General features: G+C 45.6%; 1 protein-coding gene across 2 annotated transcripts; it reads right to left on the bottom strand.

Moving 5' to 3' along the window:
- Nucleotides 1–144: 144 nt before the first annotated feature.
- On the bottom strand, nt 145–22,244 carry RNF2 (ring finger protein 2). Of its 2 annotated transcripts, none has more exons than XM_039555672.1 (7): nt 22,100–22,244; nt 7,569–7,657; nt 6,783–6,943; nt 5,415–5,630; nt 4,396–4,668; nt 3,015–3,186; nt 145–2,580 (listed from the first exon to the last, which is right to left on the bottom strand). In XM_039555672.1, the coding sequence occupies exons 2-7, from the start codon at nt 7,653–7,655 to the stop codon at nt 2,479–2,481; spliced, it is 1,011 nt and encodes a 336-aa protein (XP_039411606.1). In that variant the 5' UTR covers nt 7,656–7,657; nt 22,100–22,244; the 3' UTR covers nt 145–2,478. The 2 variants fall into 2 exon arrangements, with proteins under 2 accessions (XP_039411606.1, XP_010404653.2); XM_010406351.3 differs by lacking the exon at nt 22,100–22,244 and adding an exon at nt 14,544–14,681.
- Nucleotides 22,245–22,332: the final 88 nt, after the last annotated feature.

Raw genomic sequence — 22,332 nt, 5'->3', positions numbered from 1 at the left:
CTGCTCTCAGGGGACTGTAGCAGCCACCACTGGTGGAGCTGAACAGCGCCTGCACAGCCCCAAGCATGGCAGCATGAACCCAAACACTGCCCAAAGGGGGTCCTTTATCAGCCACAAGAGGAAGCAGCACTGCAATTCCCAACATACTGTTGATAACATTTTTGCTTTTATTGTCAATTTGAGCATTTCAGTGGGACTTTAGTTGGATAGGAAATACTTTAGTTGGATATTAGGCTTACCCGTACGTAACACACATTATGTACTTACAAAAGAACATGGCTTTAGAAGGGGAAAGAGTAATGGCATTTTAAAAATAAAATAGTTTATAGCACTAAAGAGTCACAGTGCAATCAATGGTTTAATCAAACAACTACATTATATATATAATATTTAAAGAACATAAATATTCAGGAAATTCACTACAACATGAAAATAAAGGCTTCACATTCTCCCACGCTTTTTAAAAGAACTGGGGACAAAGTGACAGCTCCTAGACAGACTGCTCAGCTTCACAACACCTCTCTTGCTTAAGGGACTGTCCCTCCCCCTCAGCTCCCCCCAAGAGGGATGCTGGCACTAATCTAGAAGTTTCCCCAATAACTTTAAAGCATTTAACACAGCCACTCCCCCACCCCCCATTATATTCCGTGGACATGCACTACAGTCTATACAGCAACGCTTCACAAAGTCAGCAAAAACAGGTCCCTAACAGCTGCCCCTCTGTGCTCTGGGGCCTGAACACTTCCATTCATGTCACAAAAGCTCAAGGCTCTCCAGTCAGAGGAAATAATTAAGTTACTCAAAGAAGCCTGTGCAGTTTTCACAGCGGGATAAAGCTGATCTGAACAGCAGCCAGAAGGGACACTATTTACAAGTGCTAGGAAAGCCCAGAGCCAGGGAAGTGCAAATCCTTCCCTGGAGAATCCCCGAGCAGCAGAATACTTTTGTACCACGTGTCAAAGCCAGTGGGACTCCAGGCAGGACGCAGGAGGAGTGTAAACCACACCATGTGGGGTAAAGCCTGGTGCTTCCCACCTACCACCAACTTTTTGCTTTGAGCCTCAGGGGGAAATGGGAGGGTTCATCAGCAAGTCTGAGAGCAAAGGAAACCTCATGGTGACAGCTTCCCTTTAGACAGGACATGGGACAGGTCAAGCGGCCCCCTCAGAGCCACAGCAAGCTCCAGAGCTGGGGCACAGGGGCTGAATGCAAATGACCAGCAGCTACCGGGCCTTACAGCACAGCCCATTGCCACGTTGGGAAACTTGAGCCTAAATGTAAGACACTAAATGGTAAACTTTGTCAAGTACTAAAGTTGTCTTCCAAAGTGCTAAGCCATGTTTGTTAAAGCTATGGCAAAGTAACAAAAGTAGAATCTTGGAGCAGCTTACTGTCGAAGTCTTCCCTACTCACACTGACACTGGGAAAAGGTTCCTGCTGGGGTGGGACAGTTCCCCAAAGCAAAGCATTTTGATGGCTGTGTGCTGAAGTTGGGGGATTTGCTTTAACAAAGAAGTTAAACATTCACAACAGAGATCCTACTCTAGGGAACAGGGCAGGGCTGTGAAACATTCAGATTTCCTTCAGTTAAGCTGGAGGACAGGACAACATTGCAGGAGGGGCCAGGCAGGAATCACCAAGATTGGCATGTCCTGCACGGGGAAGAGTTACAGTTTGGCGTGCTTGAGTGTTTTTTCACTGAAATATTCATTAAAAACCAAACCAATCTGATGAACCACCTTGCACTGAAGTATTAAATTAAGCCCAGTAAACAGCAAGGTTTTAAAGTGTCAGTTTTCTCACTGCAGCTCTCTTTGGAATCCCAGAATCCCAGGATGGCTGGACTTGGAAGGGACCTTAAACACCATCTCGGTCCAAGCCCCTGCCATGGGCAGCAAAACCTCTCACAAGATGCAAAATTCACTTTTGTTCACAAGAAGATGTCTTAATGAACCTTTCCTAGGGAATCAGATTACCTCTAGCTGCAAGACTATCCCAAATCCATTCTCTCCCGATCAATCCATCAGATGTGTAACAGTCACCAAATTCCAACATCTAACACATTCCTTGGCATATGCTACTATTGAACAAACTTCCATGGCCACCCAACACTCCACACTTCACAGAGGCTCCTATAACTGTGTCCAATGGAGCAGAAATCCAGATTTACCTGGACAAAACAAAGCCATTCCAAACTGGAACGCTGGATCAGGTATCATGCATTAGGAACAAAAAAGCATCTCAAACACTGGAATGCACTGGAGAAGGTCATTTAGTCTCCTAGGGAAAAACCAAAAAACCCAACCCAAAGACTAAATTAAATACAGCCCAGAATACTGTCTAGTCATATTACTGAGTATACTGAGAGTGCCTGAAGGCATCACGTGTGTTGTCCATGAAGATACTGGTGGTGCCTTATTTTAATATTAAAGAAGTCATAGCTATAAAAAGATTAGTCCCATCCCAGTTTCCCAGCACTTATTTGTGCTCCTTGGTGGGGGCATAATACAGTTCCATGGGTTTGTTCACTTTCCAGTACTTCTCACTGACCAGTTCCAGGGAAAAGGACCCATTTAGCACCTAGAAGAGAACAGCAGAATGGGAACGAATGAGGTAAATCTGATGTGGTGCTGTAAAACAGGCTACTTTAATCAGTACTTACATGTGTTGACTTGAAGGAGTCACCAATAATGTGGCACAAGTTATAAGCCAAAAAACCCAAACATTCTCAAGTGAAGTAATATTTTTCCCTCTTCAATTTTAATTGGAAAAGAATGGCATAAGCCAGGTCATGGTTGGTGCCATCACTGCGTCTTCCCCAAGTCATTTCTATGCCTCCTTTTCTACCAACCAAGCTTTTGCCAAAAAGCAACTGATCTGCTTCTAAATAACCTGGTGCCATGAATTTTACTCTGAGCCAGCTTGGGAAGAGCCCAGCTGAGTGGATTTTGAGCAGATGTGCATGCAGGGCCGTGGCTGGCCGGCTGACTGGGGCGGGGCAGGGCGGTGCTTACGGTGAACTGGCCGGCGGCGGTGGCGATGTAGATGGTGTACTGCTTCTCACTGGCTGTGTCCAGGTTCATCTGGTTGGACTCGCCTTTGCTCCGCAGCTCCTCCAGGGCCAATCTCACTGCCAGGTACTTGGACAAGTGATCAACCGTGGCATTGCCCGAGGTCTTGATGTACCTGCGACAGCAGCCACACAAATCATCAATAATGATTGAACAGCAGCTGTGGGAAAAGCTGGAAAGCCCCAAATATTAAATGTCAGCTGTGAAAAGGCCTTTAGAGACAGTTCCCAGCTGAAGCTTTGCAAGATTTGCACTCATCACAGAGAGGTGTCTCATCAGCAGAGAAAGCCAAGGAAAGACCTGAGGAAACACCACAAAACTACTCTCTGCTGTGAGCCTGTGGATACAAATATTGCTGCTAGCAAGAATTTTTATTGCTTCTTTCTAAGCCCGTGAGATACTTTTCTCTCTCATGAAGACAGTAGCAGAGTTCTGTAAACTATGAACACCTGCAACCTTGCAGAAGTATGTTTATGGTACAGTAGAAAAATATTTTGACAATGGATGTTTTAGGATTTTAGCCAATCACCCCCAAGGCGTGGCTGATCCTTGTCCAATTAGACTATGAAGAAAAACATCTATAAAAGAGTTTGTAAAATAATTAAATAGATCAATCTTGCTGCACAATTCCTGCCTGCTGGATCTCTCTCCTCTCCTCCCTATGGCTGCGGGATACAGTAATATGAGCCAAAACTTGCAATCTGTGCTTGGACTGGATTATGAACAAAAAAATGGGAGGAAAAGCTTCCAGCATGCAAATCCTGCTGACAGAAAGCTGCTCTGAAAACTGCTGACACTTATACAAGGTTTGTTTATTCCCAAAGAATCCTAGAGTTAAGTACAAAGGGGCTGATATAACACCATCATCCCACTAGTGAACTGCAATGCTAGGAAACCTTAAAAACATCTTTATTTGTGACCAAAGGCTTAAAACAGCTTATGACTATATTTTTTACAATAGTTTAGCAGTACCATCTACCTGACTTGGAACAGAAAGAAGGAAGAGTGCTTATTTGCATCTGGCTTTGGCACAGGTTGCCCAGAGAAGCTGTGGCTGCCCCTGGATCCCTGGAAGTGTCAGGGATGGCCAGGCTGGACAGGGCTTGGAGCAACCTGGGACAGTGGAAGGTGTCCCTGCCCATGGCAGGGGCTGCAACTGGATGGGCTTTAAGATCCCTTCCAACTCAAACCATCCTGTGATACAGTTAAACAGGATGCGGTATGTCTGAAGTAAATTGGTGTCTAGAAGCCCCAAGAAGTGATGGAAAACCAAAGCACCAGGAAATAGCAGCAGAATACCCGGAGATGGCCAGGGGCCACTGACCTTGTCTGCGCACTGTCGTCATTCTCCATGAGGGTGGGGTGAGGCCTGAACACCAGCTCGATCTCACTGGCCCCATCCATCACGGGGTCTATGGCCACAGTGGTGTTGTTGTTGTCCAGCTCCAGCCCAGAGTCATCCGAGGTTTTGGTCCTCTTGTTGCTGGGCCCCGCTTCCTGGTTGCTGTGTGTGGAGGCATTGCTGCAGTGGGAGCTGTCGCCGTTGTCCTCGGCCCCGCTGCCGTTCTCAATCTGCTGCTTCTTGCCCCGCTGCAACCTGGCCACAAACAGGCAGAGATACACCCTGACCCATCCAGAATCCACCCAGATCACAACACACCTCCTCCCCAAGTGAGGAATGTGCACACACAAGCACTGAATGTTTCAGAGAGACTTTGAGTTAAAAAAATTGCTAATATTAATTCTTTTTTAGAAAAAGATACTCATAGACAGAACTATTCATTTTTTCCTGTCGCTCAAACACCTTTTAGGTATGTTTTAAGACTATTTTAACTTCCCACAGTTCTTTTTCAGGCAATTGCAGACCATTATTTTCATTCAAACATGGGTCTACATGTGATTAGGATTATTAAATCACACCATGCTTTATCATGCAAAGTTTGGGGCCTCCCTCCCAGATGGCTCTCTTAGGTTTAAATGCACACCTGGAATTGCACCACAGTGTAAACACCATATATTCCAGCCTGTGAATTAAGTCACAACTAAGCCCCAAGTCCTGGTATTTCGTGCGTTTATTGGCATGTAAGGGTAGCATTGTGGTACAGGATTCATGGTGTTATGGTTTCTTATCCAAGACATGACAGCCATAATTTGGTAAAGCTACGCTGAAGTCTCTATCAGGCTGCCACAGAAGTCGCAGGCAGTGACACAGAGGTTTCTGGTAGTAGACAAAAGGTTAAAAATTGTCTTGGCAGATATGAGAGGAGAGGATTCTCAAGCTCCACAGGGCGTGGGGACAGGCAGTGTATTTTTAGCCCAAAGGCAAACGAGGTGATTATGTACCTGTTCATAGCCTGAATCTTTAATCCCTCCTCAATGCTGTGGCTCAGGGCTTGCTGGTTGTTGTGCTTGCTGATCCTCGCCAGCACCCTCTCCTGATGAGCTTCGTACTCATCCCGGCTCGGGTAAATCTTACTGATGAGAGCGTCAAAATTGGGGTCTGGCCGCAGGGATCTTTTTGAAACGAGCTTTTTGCGACATGTGGGACATTCTTTGTTGCTGGACGTGGACAAGAAGGAAGCAAACAACACGTAACTCTCCAGCAGTAACAAAACTCTGCCCTGTTGTTTCCATTCTTGGTCAAGTGCTCACTAAGACTCAGTATGTATAGTAAATCTGGAAAGGGGCTTCTCTCTCTCGACAGATCAGGTAGTTGCAGATATTTAAACAAAAATCCCAAACATATCTCTCCCTGCTGCTCTTTTATTTTAAAGTATGTTTGAGCAGACTATTTAGACTGAAGGGATCAGAAGTCCCACATTCCCTTCTTCCCTTCATTTTCTGGCTGGATTTTTACCTAGAAAAAATGGATGTCTAGTGGAAATTATACTGAGGCACAGTCTTAGGAGGAAATTCCTCCTGTGAGGGTGGTGAGGGCCTAGCACAGGTCACCCAGAGAAGCTGTTGACTGCCGCTGGATCCCTGAAATGTCCAAGGCCAGGTTGGATGGGGCTTCGAGCCACCTGGGCTAGTGGAAGGTGTCCCTGCCCATGGCAGGGGGTGGAATGGGATGGGCTTTAAGGTTCCTTCCAAGACAAACAATTCTGGGATTCAATGATTCCATGATTTCTCACACTCGTAGTACACATAATTTGAAATGGCTGAAGGCCACATAATTTGAAATGTATTATTAGGAAAAGGAAGAATAAGTGAAATTAAACCCATTTTTGTCAGTAATGTGTATTTTTGTTTTACTGTTACTGGATCTATGAGAAGAAAAGAATACAAAAGAGAACTTCAACTCCTTGCAAGAAAGAGAATTATGAGATGATTTTTCATGAGGGAGGAATTTGATCTGTCTTCCAGAGATGGCTAAAGATGGAAAAATAATACTGGAAAGGTGTGCTGCACATTCAGAAACTCCCAGTGCACAGTGACTGCCCCACATCAACCCCCAATGACACTTCCACCTCAAGTGCAATTCCTCTTCCTTCTGGAGTGTCCAAGCCCTCTTTCCTCCACGGTGTTCATCCCTGTCTCCCCTGGCAGCATCCCTTTCTTGTCCTCTGGCAGTGTCCCATCCCTGTTCCCTGGCAGTGTCCTATCCTTGGCAGTGTCCCCTCCCTGTTCCCTGGCAGTGTCCATCCCCCCCATCCCTTGGCAGTGTCCCCCTCGACCCCCTGGCAGTGTCCCCTGGCAGCGCTCAGGTACCCGCTCCTGAGGGCGGTGATGATGCAGTCGGCGCAGAAGCGATGCAGACACTCCTTGGTGGTCATGGTGTTCTTGAGCATGTCCAGGCAGATGGGACACATGAGCTCGCTGTGCAGGCTCCGGGGGGACACCACGATCTCCAGGCCATCTGTGATGGCTTCCTGGCAGCAAAGAAAGGAAAGGTTCTTTCATGGGATTGAGTCCCTTCCTCATGGAGACAGCATGTTTTACCCAAGGAAAACACAGCAAAGAGACACAACACACACAAACACATCGAGCACACAAAACCCTAGTGCTGCCAGCCTTGCAGCACACAATTAAAACAAGGAGCTGCTGGAGAGGGTCCAGTGGAGGCCACGAAGCTGATGAGGGGTCTGGAGCATCTCTCTGACGAGGAGAGACTGCAGGAGTTGGGCCGGGTCAGTCTGGAGAAGAGAGGACTGAGAGGGGAATCTCATTAATATATATAAATCTCCAGGGGGTGTCAGAGGATGGTCCCAGACTCTGCTCAGTGGTGCCAGTGACAGGATGAGGAGCAATGGCCATAAACTAAAACACAACAAGTTCCACCTCAACACGAGGAAGAACTTGTGTTCCTTGGAGGGTGCAGAGCCCTGGAACAGCTGCCCAGGGAGGGCCTGGAGCCTCCCTCTCTGGAACCATCCCAAACCCCCTGGACATGTCCCTGTGTCACCTGTTCTGGGTGACCCTGCCTGGGCAGGGAGTTGGACTGGGTGATCTCCAGAGGTCCCTCCCAAGCCCAGCAGTCCCTGGTTCTGTGATTACCTGGGGTGTTCTCTGCAGCTCGTACAGACTGAGCTCCCAGGTCTTGCTCAGAGGCTGCGTCCCGTTGGTCTGCACGGCCTGAGACATGGCTGGGGAAGGAAGGGACACGGGCTGAGCACTCAGGTGTGTCTGGCTCGGGATCCTCTCCCCTCCTGAGCCGCAGCAGTGTCTGTCCAGCCAAGCAGAGGCTCCAGGGAACACCCGTCCCCCCACGTACCAGGCTCTGCTGTGTCACACACAGATAATCCCCTGCTTGTACCACTCCAGGAGAACTGGGGGAGCCGCTCAGCCGTGAACACTTGGCAAAAATCAATTCAGATGTTAAACAAAAGTGACACAGAACTGAAGGCCAGAGAACCTGGGCCACAAATGCCACCTGATGCAGAAAATATTCCTAAAACATTCACTTGCAAATGTGCACACAGGTCAAGCAGGGTCTGCTTCCTAACCAAGGGGAAGGGCAAAATAAGACAGGACACAGCAACCAAACGTGCTCACTGGAGCACACCACGAGGGCTTTTTCTTCCTGCTGAAAACACATCCTGTAAGGTTTCCATCAGAAGTTTGAATGCTACTGAAAGATAAGTGAAATCCAGTCACTGTATAATTTTAATAATAATAATAATAATAATAATAATAATAATAATAAAAACTCACACAGAGAAACTGCATTGCTGTCCCATCAAAATTTTAGTATTATTGTATGAGATGAGGCAAAATTACCACACAGAGTCACTGCAGATGTGAAAAAGTCTGGTCAAAGTGACAGAAGAAAATGGTGTTTCTGAACAGAAAATACTTTTATGCTGGGGGACAGGAGGCACTGCTTCCCATGTCTCCAAAAAGGCCTGTCTTGAGCAGGCAAACTAATCCCAGACAGTGGTATGTTTAAAAAAATAATGGTAACTATGTAAGTGGCAAGACAGCAGTTGCAGACCTTTTTTCTACATGGAAGAAGTAGAAGTGCTTTTTTTTATTCCTTTTTTAAATCTGGGTTTCCGGACCCTTCAGTTCAGCAGCCAAATGCATTTTCTGTTGGCATCTACCACATACATTATAATCCATTTTCCAACTCATTAAGATCTATATGAAAAGGCCCAAACTCTCTGGAGAACAAGGTTACTCTATAAGCTTTAATTAATTGTGAAGGGAAAAGCAAGAAAAGCAGTTCAGAGTTTTAGATCTACTTTCATCCAGGCACAGAAATCAGAGTTTTCTCATTTGGTATTTTTCATCTTTTTGAGGAAGGAGGGAAAAAATCCTGACATAAAGTAGCCACATCCACTATTATGTCTATTAAGTGGAATCACAGAATCTTGGAACAGTTTGGGTTTGAAGGGAGCTTTAAGCTCATCTAGTTCCAACCCCCTGCCATAGGCAGGGACACTTTCCACTATCCCAGGCTGCTCCAAGCCCTGTCCAGCCTGGCCTTGGACAATCCCAGGGATGCAGGGATCCAGGGGCAGCCACAGCTTCTCTGGGTAACCTGTGCCAGGGCCTCACCACCTTCACAGGGAACAAACTTCTTCCCAATATCCAATGCAAACCTACCCTCTGTCAGTCTGAAGCCCTTCCCCCTTTTTCTGTCACTCCAGTTCCCCTCAAAGAGTGCATCTCCAACTCCAATTTTACTGTGTAAATATCGTGCCCTAAAAACACAGTTTACTTGTCATAAGAGACACGTTCCTCTGAGTGGATCAGAGAAGTCCCATGTCCAGTTAAGACCCCACCAGCCCAGTAGAGGTGAGAAGCCACCGCATTGTAGCTGCAGACTGAAACACTGTGCTGTCAGGACTCTGAGTGTTTTATTTCAGTTAATCAGTGGTATGAATTTAATGATGGTAGTATTAAGCGACACATCTCAGCAAAGAAAGGAAACACTGTTTCTCTGTGTTCTAATTTCCACTAATATTTAAGGCAATTGCAGGTGTACAGGAAGCCAAGTCCTCCAGGGTAAGGATTTTTGTATGTGTTGTTCTAACAGAAGCCAAACATCATTCTGTGTCTGCACTGGATACCACTCTTGTGTGCTTTTAAAGCTTACACATTCAATTAACCATCATTTCAACTGCTGCAAGAAATTCATGAAGCTGCTAATCACAACCCTTCCCAAAACCTGCTGGAGCATATTTACCAAGACAGCAGAGTCCCAGAGGATCCAGACTGTCCTAGCCAAGAGCCTCCTGCTCTCTACGTCTGAGTGAAGAGCTCACCCTGGCAGCCCCTGCATGCACAGGTAATTCCTCACCTGAACTTGTGTGCTGGCACCTGCTAACACAGAACAGCAGCTCTGGGGGCCAGGTCATCACCAAACCCATCCATCTGCGCAACAACCACATTAACACCAACATTTCTTCCTGGAAAGGGTGGTCAGGCCTTGGTGGGGCTGCTCAGGGAGGTCTGGAGTCCCCATCCCTGGAAGTGTCCAAGGAAGGCCTGGATGTGGCACTCAGTGCTCTGGGCTGGGGACATGGTGGGCATCGGGCACAGCTTGGACTTGATGATCTCAGAGGTCTCTTCCAGCCTCAGTGAGTCTGGAATTTATCCTGCAGCCATGCCTACAAGCCCGAGGCTACACTGCACAGGACACTGTACAGCTGTCATGATAAATAACTGAGCAGCTTTACTCAAAAGCCTTCTCATCTGAGATGCCAAGTGCTTCACTCTCACCCTAAGGGCTGCAGTGATAGTACTTTCAAATTTTAACAGGAAAAACGGTGGCCTTAAAGCCAGTTGAAAGCTGGAGAGATCCACACAGCCCATTCTGTCACTACCAAACACCTCTCTGCCTCTGGCAAGGGAAAGCAGGAGCAGTGGAATCGTGGTCAATTCAAAGCATGCTGGATCGACAACAAAAACAATCAAATTATGCTCCATGGAGTCTCTGATCTTCTTGATGATCAATAAATAAGCCTGCTTAGCTTTTCCCCTGATCCCCTACAACTTCAAGATCTATATTGGTCCTGCAAAATGCATGTGAACAAGGCCTGATTTCTCTTCCCTCTGGCACTGTGGCTCTCACATTGGGTTGTGTCTCCTCACACTGCTGAAATCTAACCCAGCAACATCCACAGCTGGCACCAGGATCAAACATCCAACTCCACAGTCAGGAGAGGCATTTTGACCCAGAATTGCACCGACCATGTAACAGCCACCAGGTACCGATCAGCAGTCACAAAACCATAACCAGTGAAACATCTTCAGATGTTCCATCAATGAATGACGTTCTCCATTTGTCTGGGGAAGTGAGGTGGGAAACACCTCTACATTGAGCTGACTCTTCAGTTTCGTTTTAGGACAGTCCACTGCTACTAGATTTGAAGCAGGCATCTGCTGAAAGAAATCCTGCATGGCTCAGGTCACACTGGCTGGATCTTTCTAGAGCTACAGAAGTGGGAAGTTTTTCACGAGTCGAAGGAAGATTATCTTCCTGTTCTTGACACTGTGTTCAGAGAGAAAAATATGAAGTGCAAAGTTTCTAGACTGAAGGTACAACAGACTTTTTACTAACTACTACTGGCAAAGGGACAGAAGATACAGAAAAAAAATGCTGAACCTCACATTTGTTCTTCAGTCTGGAAACTTATTCCAGTAAAATCTCACATTCCTAAAATCACTGGCATACTTCACTGTTCCTCTGCATCCCTTTTGGCATTGTTTTTCAAAAAAGTCTTACATGACCAGTTTCTCACGCTCATTTTCCCAGCTCACAGTACGACACAGATTTCACCTCAACAATACCCACTTTTCACCTGTTCAACATTTCACATCTTTCCCACTTTATAGTGAAGGTGGGATCTCTTCTTCACAGGTCACACGTGAGAGCACCAGGAACAATATGCAGTCAGACACCCCTGTGAGCCTCTGCTGAAAAAGATTCTAAAACACCACCTCATACTTTTACTTACACCACCGTATAACCTTATCCTTTTTATCATATTTTTACCTTTATGACTTGTTGGTTCCCTCTGGATGTAAGAGGAAAGCAACCAGTCACACAAAAACAGGCTGATATCAAGGGGAGAAACCACATTCATAGAATCACAAAATAATTTGGATTGGAAGGGACCTTAAAAGCCCATCCAGTCCCACCCCTGCCATGGGCAGGGACACCTTCCACTAGCCCAGCTTGCTCCAAGCCCTGTCCAACCTGGCCTTGGACACTGCCAGGGATCCAGGGGTAGCCACAGCTTCTCTGGGCACCCTCACAGGGAACAATTTCTTCCCAATATCCCATCTGACCCTGTCTTCTGGCAGATAAAATCTCTTTCTCTCAGAGCCACCAACAAGTAGTCGTGGTTGGGATTAATCCTGTGGGCAGAGAGCCATTCTTGTCAATCATTAAAAAAACCACCTTAACCAAAATTGTATGGACCCCTGCACCCTTTCAGACTGACTCAGTCTTCAGGCACAGAAAAACCCCGAAGCACAAACTCCATAATTACAGGGTACACACATCTGTCACTATCAAAGCCAGAGCCAATTGATAAACCAACATATTACACCTCAACAAATGTGACGAAAACCTGTTGTTATTTAAAAACTTAAGAAAGTAAGTTTTGTTTCTGAAGCACTGGAAAACAGGCAGTTATAGGAAAAAATACCAGTAAGGAACACCCTTTCTGAAAGGCCCTCAGATCTCCTGCCTGCTCACTGACTGGGGAATTTATGCTGGGATGTCCTTCTTCCAAATGTGCTTGGACAAAAAATTCCAGCAGATTAATATTGTCACACACCACATCCACTTTACAACCTCTTGCACTGAAATACGCTTAATTATTTACTCCAATGTAGTCATGACTGAAGTAGGGTGGGCATTTGGATATCCCACTCCTGAAATTGCCAGTAAAAATAAAATCCAGCTGGAAGCACTTAGAGCAGGTCAGTCAGAGCTGTGGGCAGCCAATGGAGGAGCTCTGTACCAGCATTTCTCTCCTCCTGCCCTTCCCAGCTTACCTTTCACAGCTTTCTACTCTCAGATCCACCAACGAGTAACAGCTCCTTAGTATTATTGCTGAAAATTCATCAGTTCTGAAAATGTAGCATTTCCTGAGCTCTAGCTCAGCACTGACCTTGACGGTGGTCACGCTTAAACCAGGGAGCAGGGGATGCCGTCAGGGATCCCTCACACCTGGATTATGCTCCAAAATGCTTTGCAGGGCCTATTTTAGCCCAGGCAAAGGGTAAAGAGCATCTGCAGCATGGTTGTATAAGCACACCTTGAGATCAGAGAAGGGCTGGAATGGTACCAAGCAGCTGGAGAGAGAACCCACAAACCCAGCTCAGGTGTGACCATAACCAAACCAGCTCCTATTTAACTTTCTGTGATAGTTTCATGAAAAAAACACTTTTGAGGAAAAAAAATTTATTAGGTTCTTTAAAAAAAATATTACACACATTTTTTGAGAGTATTAAAATCTTAGAAATAATTGATTTCTGTTCTAAGTTGTAAAAGGTAAATATTTAGACTTAAAACAGTAAGAGAGTTAGACCTCTATTCGGTGTGCCAAGTTCAACAGCACCTTCAACCACTCCAGGTTTTTCTTCCTAAGGATTAATTCCTTTAAAAACAGGTATCACAGTGCAGCTACTTGGAAGTTTAACAGGATTAGAGCTTTAAGTTTTACTCTCTCTCACACTATAACTACTATTGGGAACAGATTGCACGTTTTCGGAATACTCAATTCAATCATTCATTTCAATTTATTCAATTAAAGCATTCTGAATTTTAAGGTTTTTTTCTGTTTTTACTTACTGGCTTAGAGCTTGATTTGAAAAAAAAAAAAAATCCACACAATCTGGAAGACATTATTTGAAGGAATTAACCTTCCCTGCAGTTCCCTGGCAGCTCAGATAGCTTTACATCCAGCTGAATCTAGGACAACTGGTACTAGACTATAATCTAGTATGTTTAGTATTCACTCTGAAGGTTTTTTCCTCTCTGGATCAAAAAACCCCCAGGAAACAGCCAAATCAGGTTCTGGCCTGGAGTTCTTTTGTTCCCTGCTCTGGAATTCCCTTCTCACTGATCCTGAACAAGGATGTCACCACACCTGGCTGTGCCTGCACTCCCTCATCGCTGTCACCACTCCTCGAACTGTCTCTTGCTGAGTTTATACTGCACTTACTCTAATTATACCCTGATCTCCCAAAGGGAGAGGGAGGGAGGTCCTACTGAACTGGGTTTAGTTCACTCAGCCATCAGGCCTTGGCCTCCCAATCAACTTCAGTGTCACGACATCCCTTACTGGGAAGGTTTTCACTTCTATTTGCAAATTGAATTCAACATTCTATGAGCCATGCAGAAAGTCATCTTCTCTTGACACAATCACACCTGATCTAAGCTGACAATAAATCCAACCTCAGGGACTGATGTTCAGAGTTGCAATCAAAGCACAGTGGCTCTGTAGGGCAGCTCCACATGCAAGGTTCAAGTTGTCAGCCTTGCAGACATCCAAGAGATAAGGTATGACTTGGTATCCATCAGATCATCTGTTACAGGCACCAAAACCCCATTTAAAATCTCGAGGTGCTGTGGGCTCCCACCACAAGCTAGATATAAAGCAACCATTACTTAAGGTACTAAATCCAAAATGAGAAAGTATTTCCCACAACAAAAGGTATGGACAGACAGAATAAACTGCTAAGAAGTGCTGAGCAGCAGAATCCACAGGGGAAACTAATCCTACCTGAAAGCAGAAAGCCACAGCCAAGGGGCCACCAGTAACAGGTCACCTGAGAGGGGCTGTGGGATGCCCACTCTGGGACAAAGCCACACTCGACTGGATGTGGTAGTGACCAACCTGACCAACTGGTCCTGCTTTTGCCAGGGGGCTGTATTGGATGGTCACTGGAAGTATCTTCCTATCCTATGGAGTTATCCTATGGGGTTATCTCACTATCAGAGATCTTTATCCTTAGTTTTGCTGTGTAGACAGTTACAGCCAAAAAAAGTCAACAGCAAGTGACACTAACCAGCCAATAAACCACTGCCACAACAGAGGTGAAGAAAGGTGAACATAGCCTTCTCTTGTCCACACACCTCTTACAATCCAGGTGGCCAAATATCCTGTGAGCATCCTCCTTACCTACAAAAGAAACATCAGAAGGTTTTTTGGGGACAACAGTGACCACCAGATTGTTTGAACTGTACAGAAACAGCAATGAGCTGGGCCCTCAGACACCTGGTATGTTATAAATAATACCCAGCAAGTCTGCTTAAAAGTGGGCGTTTCCTCCATAAACTCATGATATAGCCACATACTTAAGAAAAAGAGCACTGAGAATAGAGCTGTAAATGGTGCAGATTAGCTGTTAGCCTGCAAAAATTCATGAGGATCAGATAGAGATTAAACATGAGTGTTATCAAGTGAACAGTTCCAGCTATTCACAGAACACCTGAAAGCACACTGGTGGGCTAATTTCAAAATTATTACCAAACACTTTATCAGTTAATACTGATGGGAATGTGAGCTCCTTTGTAAATGCCTGCTATGGTTAAAACTGAGTAGTCTGCAGCACTTCCACAGAGCCAGCGTCGCAAATATTTTGTACACATTAACTAGAAGTCTATCATGTGCAAAGCAGAATCACAGCCAATTAAAAGACTATTAAAGATGGCAAATTAATACAAAATATGAAGCTGAAACTTCACAGACCAATTACATGCTTCAGAAACCGAATCTGGTAACAATTAACCAGTATTTCCACAGTGCTTTCTACCCATATGATGTATCAGCTTAGAAGCAAACACACCCTCAGACTCTCTATGTGGGACAGAAACTCTGAATTAGATAAAAAATGAGGGAGAAGAGACACAGTTCATATCATCATAGAATCATGGAATCATTTGGGTTAGAAAAAACCTTAAAGCTCATCCAGTGGCAACCCCCTGCCATGGGCAGGGACATTTCCACTAGCCCAGGCTGCTCCAAGCTCCATCCAACCTGGCCTTGGACACTTCCAGGGATCCAAGGGCAGCCACAGCTTCTCTGGGCAACCAGTGCCAGAGCCTCAGCACCCTCACAGGGAGCGATGCCTTCCCAGTAGCCCATCTAAACCTACTCTGCTAGCTTTAAAACCATGTGGCCCTTGTCTCTTATGGAGCATGGATCATTATCTTGTTGATCTGTGCTCTATGAGAGAAAGAAACCATCCCACCAGCCACTTCTGGGCAACAGTGTGGCTGTGAAGTAAGACAAGAATCAGATTCATGTCAGGGCACGATCATGTCAGGGAACCCTGGATGCTAAGCTGGGCTTTGGTAAGCAGTGTTTAAAAGCACCTGCATCATTACAACCCTGTCCGCCAGCAATGACTTTGTATCATTCCAACTCCAGTTACAACTGAAGTGACGCCCACTGAAAATTAAACACGTGATAACGACTTCGACAATTTAACAGTGTTTGCACCCGGCTCCCTGCCATCCTAGTTTCCTACTTTATTTACCGAAAGAGATGAAGAGATTAACATTCAAATGTTTTCATCAATTATATTAATATGGTCCCACTATGGCCAAGAAAACAATTTAACTACAATAAAACCAGAAAATTAATATTAAGACACAAATTTTACACTCGAGTAGGTAAACTCTCACTGAGTGTCAAGATACTGGGTGACTGGCACAATGGAGAAGTTACTAATGCAATAAAACTAGGTGTAAATACATGAGTGACAAATGTTCCCCACACTCAAGACTGTGCCAAATTCTACATTTAAAATACTGAGAAATCCAAGGTTTGTCATTCTATAAAGAGCAGTTAGCAAAGAGACACAACCTCACTGCTGCCCTAGAGCACTCCGAGCCAGGAGGGAAAGATGTATAATTAATTCAAGACCACGGACTCAAAAATGTCCCAAAGCAGCCAATAAAACGGAGGAATGTAGAGAAATCCAAGGCACTGGTGCAGTTTAACAGCTCCAACAGTTGGTAACACTAAAGATTTTTCCCAGCATGACTGTTCCTCTCAGTCACACCACAGCAGAGGTTTTCATTTGCCTGATAACTAGTCCCAAACTCCCATTTTCCCATAAACTTAACAGCATTTCTCTTCAACATTAAAAAAAAATCCTCCCTTGCAAACCAAGTAACACCACCTAATGCTGTGATTATGGAATGTCTGGAAGGCTGCTGGACAGATGACATCTGCCTGAGGGAGAAAATACTACTGGCATTTCTGAAACCCACGGGCTTGGAAGCCCATGGTTTTTTACAGCTTCTTGGCTGTATCTATTCTCCTAAGAAAGTCTTTTGCCTTGAGATATGGAATCTTCCAGCTAACAGGCATTCACAATTCCCTGGCCCTGAGATGGATCAATCCATGGAACTGGGCAGCATTTCCAATCTGGCTGTCAAACTGCTCCTCCTGGCCAGGAGACACTGGAGTGTGACCTCACACAAACCATCTGCTGTGCATCTGGACACCTCTGGAAGGGCTCTGTGAATCAAACGCTGACAGGAGTGTCCAAAGGGAGACAATCCTCCTGGTTTAGATGTCAAGGGCATCAGGGAAAAATAAAGTACCAAATTAAACTGTTGATCAAACTCCAGGGTGTTTTATCAGAGTGTTGGGAAGAGCCATGTACTTCTGGACATGACACAAAGATGTGATTTTAGGTTGGTGCTTCTCTGTGTATTTATAGCAGGAAAGTATAGCAGCATATAAGCACCATGAGTCCAGGTACATCCCTCCTACGGAGCTGAGGCTCAAATTTCAGTTTATTCTAACAACGTTTGTACTCTGTGCATCAGTGGCCTTTTCACACCACCTCCCAGCTCACTCCATTCCTGTCAATAATCTTCAGTCCTCAGTGTCAGCTCCTCATTCCCAGTTCTGTATCCCACCCTCCCAGACATCTCCTCAGCTACAAAAACTGGAATACATAGAAACACCATGACATTTCCAGAGAACTATCTATATCATCAGTTGTCTCCAAGGAGTCCAGAATTCACCTGCTCAAATTCATCACACATCAAACCCAGGCTATTCCTAAATTACAAAGCTTAGGGTTTTTTTAATCTTGAAGGATTAATTAGAAAATGTTCCAGGTTTTGGTATGTACACACACAAAAGCAAACACTGCCCACTATTCTAATGCATCAGGCAGTAAGATTGTTTTAATCATTAAAGCTCAAATCCTGGAACCTAGCCTTTCACACTATCTATATCTCATCCAAAGTAGTATTAAAATATGTTACAACAGTAATGCCTTCTGCCAGGAGTAGAAACAAAACCCAAAACTGTTACAGGAACAGCAACTTTTCACTGTTGACGTGGGTTAATACATCAGGCAAACACTTGACCTCAAGTGTGCCAACAATTCATATAAAAAACAGCCACTACCAAGCTATAATTTAGCCCTGTGAAGCAACAATATTAAGCAGAACTCTGGGGGAGTGAGCAGAATTGTGATTTTATCTGCCACTTGTTAAATTTTATGTCAAGTTTCTCATATTATGAAGCATGCTACTGTATACTATGTGTGTGACTACCCAGGTGAGTTTCAAAAATGAAGTTCTTAATCTCCTAAATTAACCTTGGACTTCAGAATTTATAACCAGCTGTGAAGGAGAAAAGCCAAAGTTCCTTTCTAAAATTCATTTCAGTGCTATATCTGATCAGAACAAGAGGGATAAAGGACTGAAAACTTTTGGGAGCAAATAAAAGTAAAGCTTCAAACTTCAGAAAAATTGAATCTGTCACAGCAACTAAATTATACAAACAATTCACGATATGTGTTGCCTTAGGATATTTTTAATGAGATTTAATTTTTAATTTTTCCTTGCCCTGCTCTGCTGGCACATTTTTTTGAGGCAAACCACTCTCTTGCTGTGTCCGTGAATTAACAGCTGCTGAAAGCAAGACCTGAGCATTCCGATCAATTAGGTGAAGTTTAATCATTTAAAACAGTACCTCTGTTGTGGCCTTTAAATTTGCTGTACATTTAAACAAAAATTCTATGAACATCCGTGTACAATTCAAAACCTTTTACATCTTCACAAATGCTGTGACTGGTTCTGCCACAGGTCCATGCAGAATCCCAGGTTCCTTCGAAGACAGTCTAAAACCAAAGGTGTGTTGAAATAACCACACCAGACCCTGAACTTCAGCGCCTGAGGAGCCCTCACAGATCTGCTTCCACTTTACTGGGAAATCAACATGGGTTTATTATTTTTCATCCCACCAGCAAAAAAACATGAAAACCTGCTCATCACCTTTTTGGACTGCTGCTTTGGTACAGCGCTAAAAGACGCTTCTAAGCAAATTTCAGAAACATTGTAAAAGTTCAAGCCAAATACACTGAAATTCAGGTGTACTGCTCTCCTCAGGCTACCAAGATGACATCAAGCAAGCCACTTTCCCTGCTCTTCAGCCCACAGCATACCTACTGTCCATCCCATTCAGTAACAGAAATGGCAATAAGCAGCAGCATTCTATTGCATTTATATTGTAGGAGAAATTCTGAGATGTCAGGCCAGCAAATATGCCTGGGTGTCCAGCTTTTCCAGAGCTATGTTAGACTGCCACAAGGATTTCTCCCCCTCTTGGCAGTGAAGCCACAACCAACAGCAATATAATTTTCTTGATGAGAACAAAAAGACAGCTTGGGTATTAATAAACAGAAAATAAACTCCCCCACAACATTTGAGAGACAAAAAGACTCAAGCCATTTTATGTCTGATTGACTTAACAGCTGCAATAAATATAAAAAAGCAAAACTGTGAATTTGGCAAGCAGGCAGCTCTCACCTAAAGGTGGGCAACAGCAAAGAACAATTTGTGTTTCAAGGACTCCCTCACAAGTAAGACTGTCCATTTTGTAAATAGTACTACAGGAGCAACACTTAACACAGTTTAACCCAAAAATTACACAAAACAGTTCAACGTTATTCCCAAGAGGTGAAGAGTAAAGAATGAATAGGTTTTAATTAGCTAGCAGAACACTACTGCTAACTCCCCACTGTCTGCAAGAGAGCTCCAGGATCCAGAAGTGGGGGGAAAGCAGACAGGGGCAATTCCTAAAATATTTCTCCACCACAACAAGTCTAAACAGCTCCACAATATCGAATGCTGCTCATTCCTCCAAACATTAAGAATTTAAGGTCAGCTTCGAAGGCCAGTTATTTGCATCAACAGAAAACCAAGCAGAAGCAAGCTGAGGCTCAACAGCACCTCTTCTCCAGTCTCTTTACTCTCTGTCTGCATCATTATTAAACTGCTGACCTATTCAGAAAGAAATAGGTAAAAAGTATTTAGGGAAAAAAAAAGTGGAAGGAATTCCTTTACTCCCATGTTTCTTTCATGCATGTTCCTAGAGCTGGTGATTCAGTAAGAGGAGATCCAATGCTCCTTCTAAGAAAAATACAACTGAGCAGTCACAGACTGAAGTCTCACTTTTAAAGCTCCTTTCCCTCCCCCCATTATATTCTTTTTGTAAGCAAGGGAAAGAGTTAAAAGAAAGATGAAGAAATTCCCTTAGCCCAACATTTATTTCACATATAAAACTGATGGCTTTCCTGAAGCCTGTATTTCTATTCAGTGATAGCAGAGCACTGAAAATTACAGAATTCTGCTCCAATCACCCATGATGCCCAACCAAGTCTTTATACTCAACCCATTACCATGCATCACTCTTAAAACACAAAGCATCGCTGATCAAGGGAGACCCATGCAATTTACTTTGCTGGCACCTGCGTATTATTTCACCTCTAAGACATGACAGGCAGTGCTTTTCTTGGCAGCTGCAGCAAGGCTGGTGCTTCAAAGCTTTGAAGCCAAAGGTCAACAATTTTAGCCACTGAAGATGTGAAAAAGTACCTTCAATGCAAAGTCTGTGCCCCTCTATTACCACAAAGTTGAATGCAGACAATAATAAGGCAGTTATTAAACACTGTGAGTGACAATTCACTGGGGCAGTGAGGTTTAAAGATGCTGTCGATTTGTCTGTCATTGCTGAAAGACACTGTAACAGAGTCACAACCAGCCACAAACTTGTACCTGACACTGCAGCTTGTGTTGTCCAGTGAAAATTCCTCCCATCTCCAGACAACTGATAAAGTTAATCCTTCCGACAAATACATTTTTATAAGCAAAATATACTGCTTATCCATATCCGCTGCTGTCACAGCCAGCGCCTCTGTCTTTGCTGACAGCTGAATGTCAGCTCTGAGCTTGACATGATATATAAGAAAGGCAAATTATCTCATTACACAAGTTTTTAATGGAAACACAGATGAATACAAATCAGAGCACCTCTGCAAGGAACTCCTATGACAAATTGAGTCTTTGTTACTAAATGAATGACACTCGATTAAAGAATTCTCCCTGAGCAAAAATAATTTCACCCGCACACCAGTCACATTTTTTCAAACGCAAGCAGTTCCCTTTAATCCTTATAAGCCCGTGTGCAGTGCACAGTTATCACACAGAGCTACAACCACTTCCAAAGAGGGCTGGATTATGAATTATCATACTGGAAATCATCTTTCTCCACTAGCTGCCCTCTGGATTTCTGTGGAATTAGGCGCTTGATCCAATTATTTTCCACAGAAGACAGTCTGAAAATCAAACAGCTTACAAAAATCCTGAGAAGAATATTGCTCAGTGCTTGTTTCATATACAGACGGTGCCATAGGGTTGGTGCAAGGAAGGCAACTGATCCAGAAGAGCTACTGCAGAGTGTAAAACTTGGCAAGAAACAGGTGCTCAATTCGTACGGGAAGCAGAGGGAGCGATGCGGAGGGAGGAAGCACATCCTCAGCTCCCGGCACAGCGTCCTTCTGCACCTGCTGCCCTGTGGGAAGCGACATTTTCCCAGGAGCAGCCGGATGGCTCCCAGCCCCAGTTCGCGAGCATCACGCCCCGCCAGCACCGCTCGGCACGGGCTCCGGGATAGACAAAAGACCGGGAACGCCGAGCTATAAATCACACACAGGACCGTATTGTGCAGAGGGGCGATCCGCAGAGCCAGCGAGAGCAGCTCGGGGCCGTGTCCGTGAGCTGCCCCTTGCCGGGGATGGCAGTGGCGGTGCCGCGCTCGCCGGGCTGGTGCTGCGGTACTGCGACTGCGATGGAGCCATGTGTGCTACCTCTGCCTGCAGCTCCCAGGCGTGCAGCTGCACAAATGCACTGACATACAGATCCGTACGTGCATATATAGGGAGATAGCTGCGTAGATACAGGAATGTGTACACAGATGCATACCCCGGCTGCCCCGGGCTCGGCAGCCCCACGCCGGCCCTGGGGGCGGCTCTGTACCCCGCGGCCCTGCAGCACGGCCGGGCTGGGGGCAGCCGGGGCTCCGGGCTGCCATGGGGCCGCTGGGCACAGCTCCTACAGGACACCCCGGCCCCCACCCCGCCGGAACAGCCCGGCAACCGTCCCGCCGCCTCCCCGCCCGGGGTCAGCCCCGCTCGAGCACCGCGCACAGGCACCCGCGGCTCGGCTCAGCTCGGCTCGGCACCCACCCCGGCCCCAGCCCCACAGGGAGGGAGAGCCCCGGCAGCACCGCCCGCCCCGGCCCCGCGCTCACCGCCCGCCGGTGCCGCCTCTGTCCGTGGCCGGCGGTGCCGCCGCAGCCCCCGCAGCACAATATGGCGAGCGGCGGCTCCGCAATGGAGCTCGGGAAATAGAGGGGAGTTACATATTCATGGCCGGGGCTGGGCAGGGGGAGCGCGGACGGGGCCGCCGCGCCCGGGCCACCCCGCACCCTCCTCCGCCTCCTGCACGGCCCGGGCGCGGCGGCCGCTGGGGCCGCTCGCTGCT

This window comes from Corvus cornix, chromosome 8 (genome assembly GCF_000738735.6).
Source record: "Corvus cornix cornix isolate S_Up_H32 chromosome 8, ASM73873v5, whole genome shotgun sequence".
Classification (NCBI taxonomy): Eukaryota; Metazoa; Chordata; class Aves; order Passeriformes; family Corvidae; genus Corvus; species Corvus cornix.
This window is presented reverse-complemented; position numbering and strand designations above follow the sequence as displayed.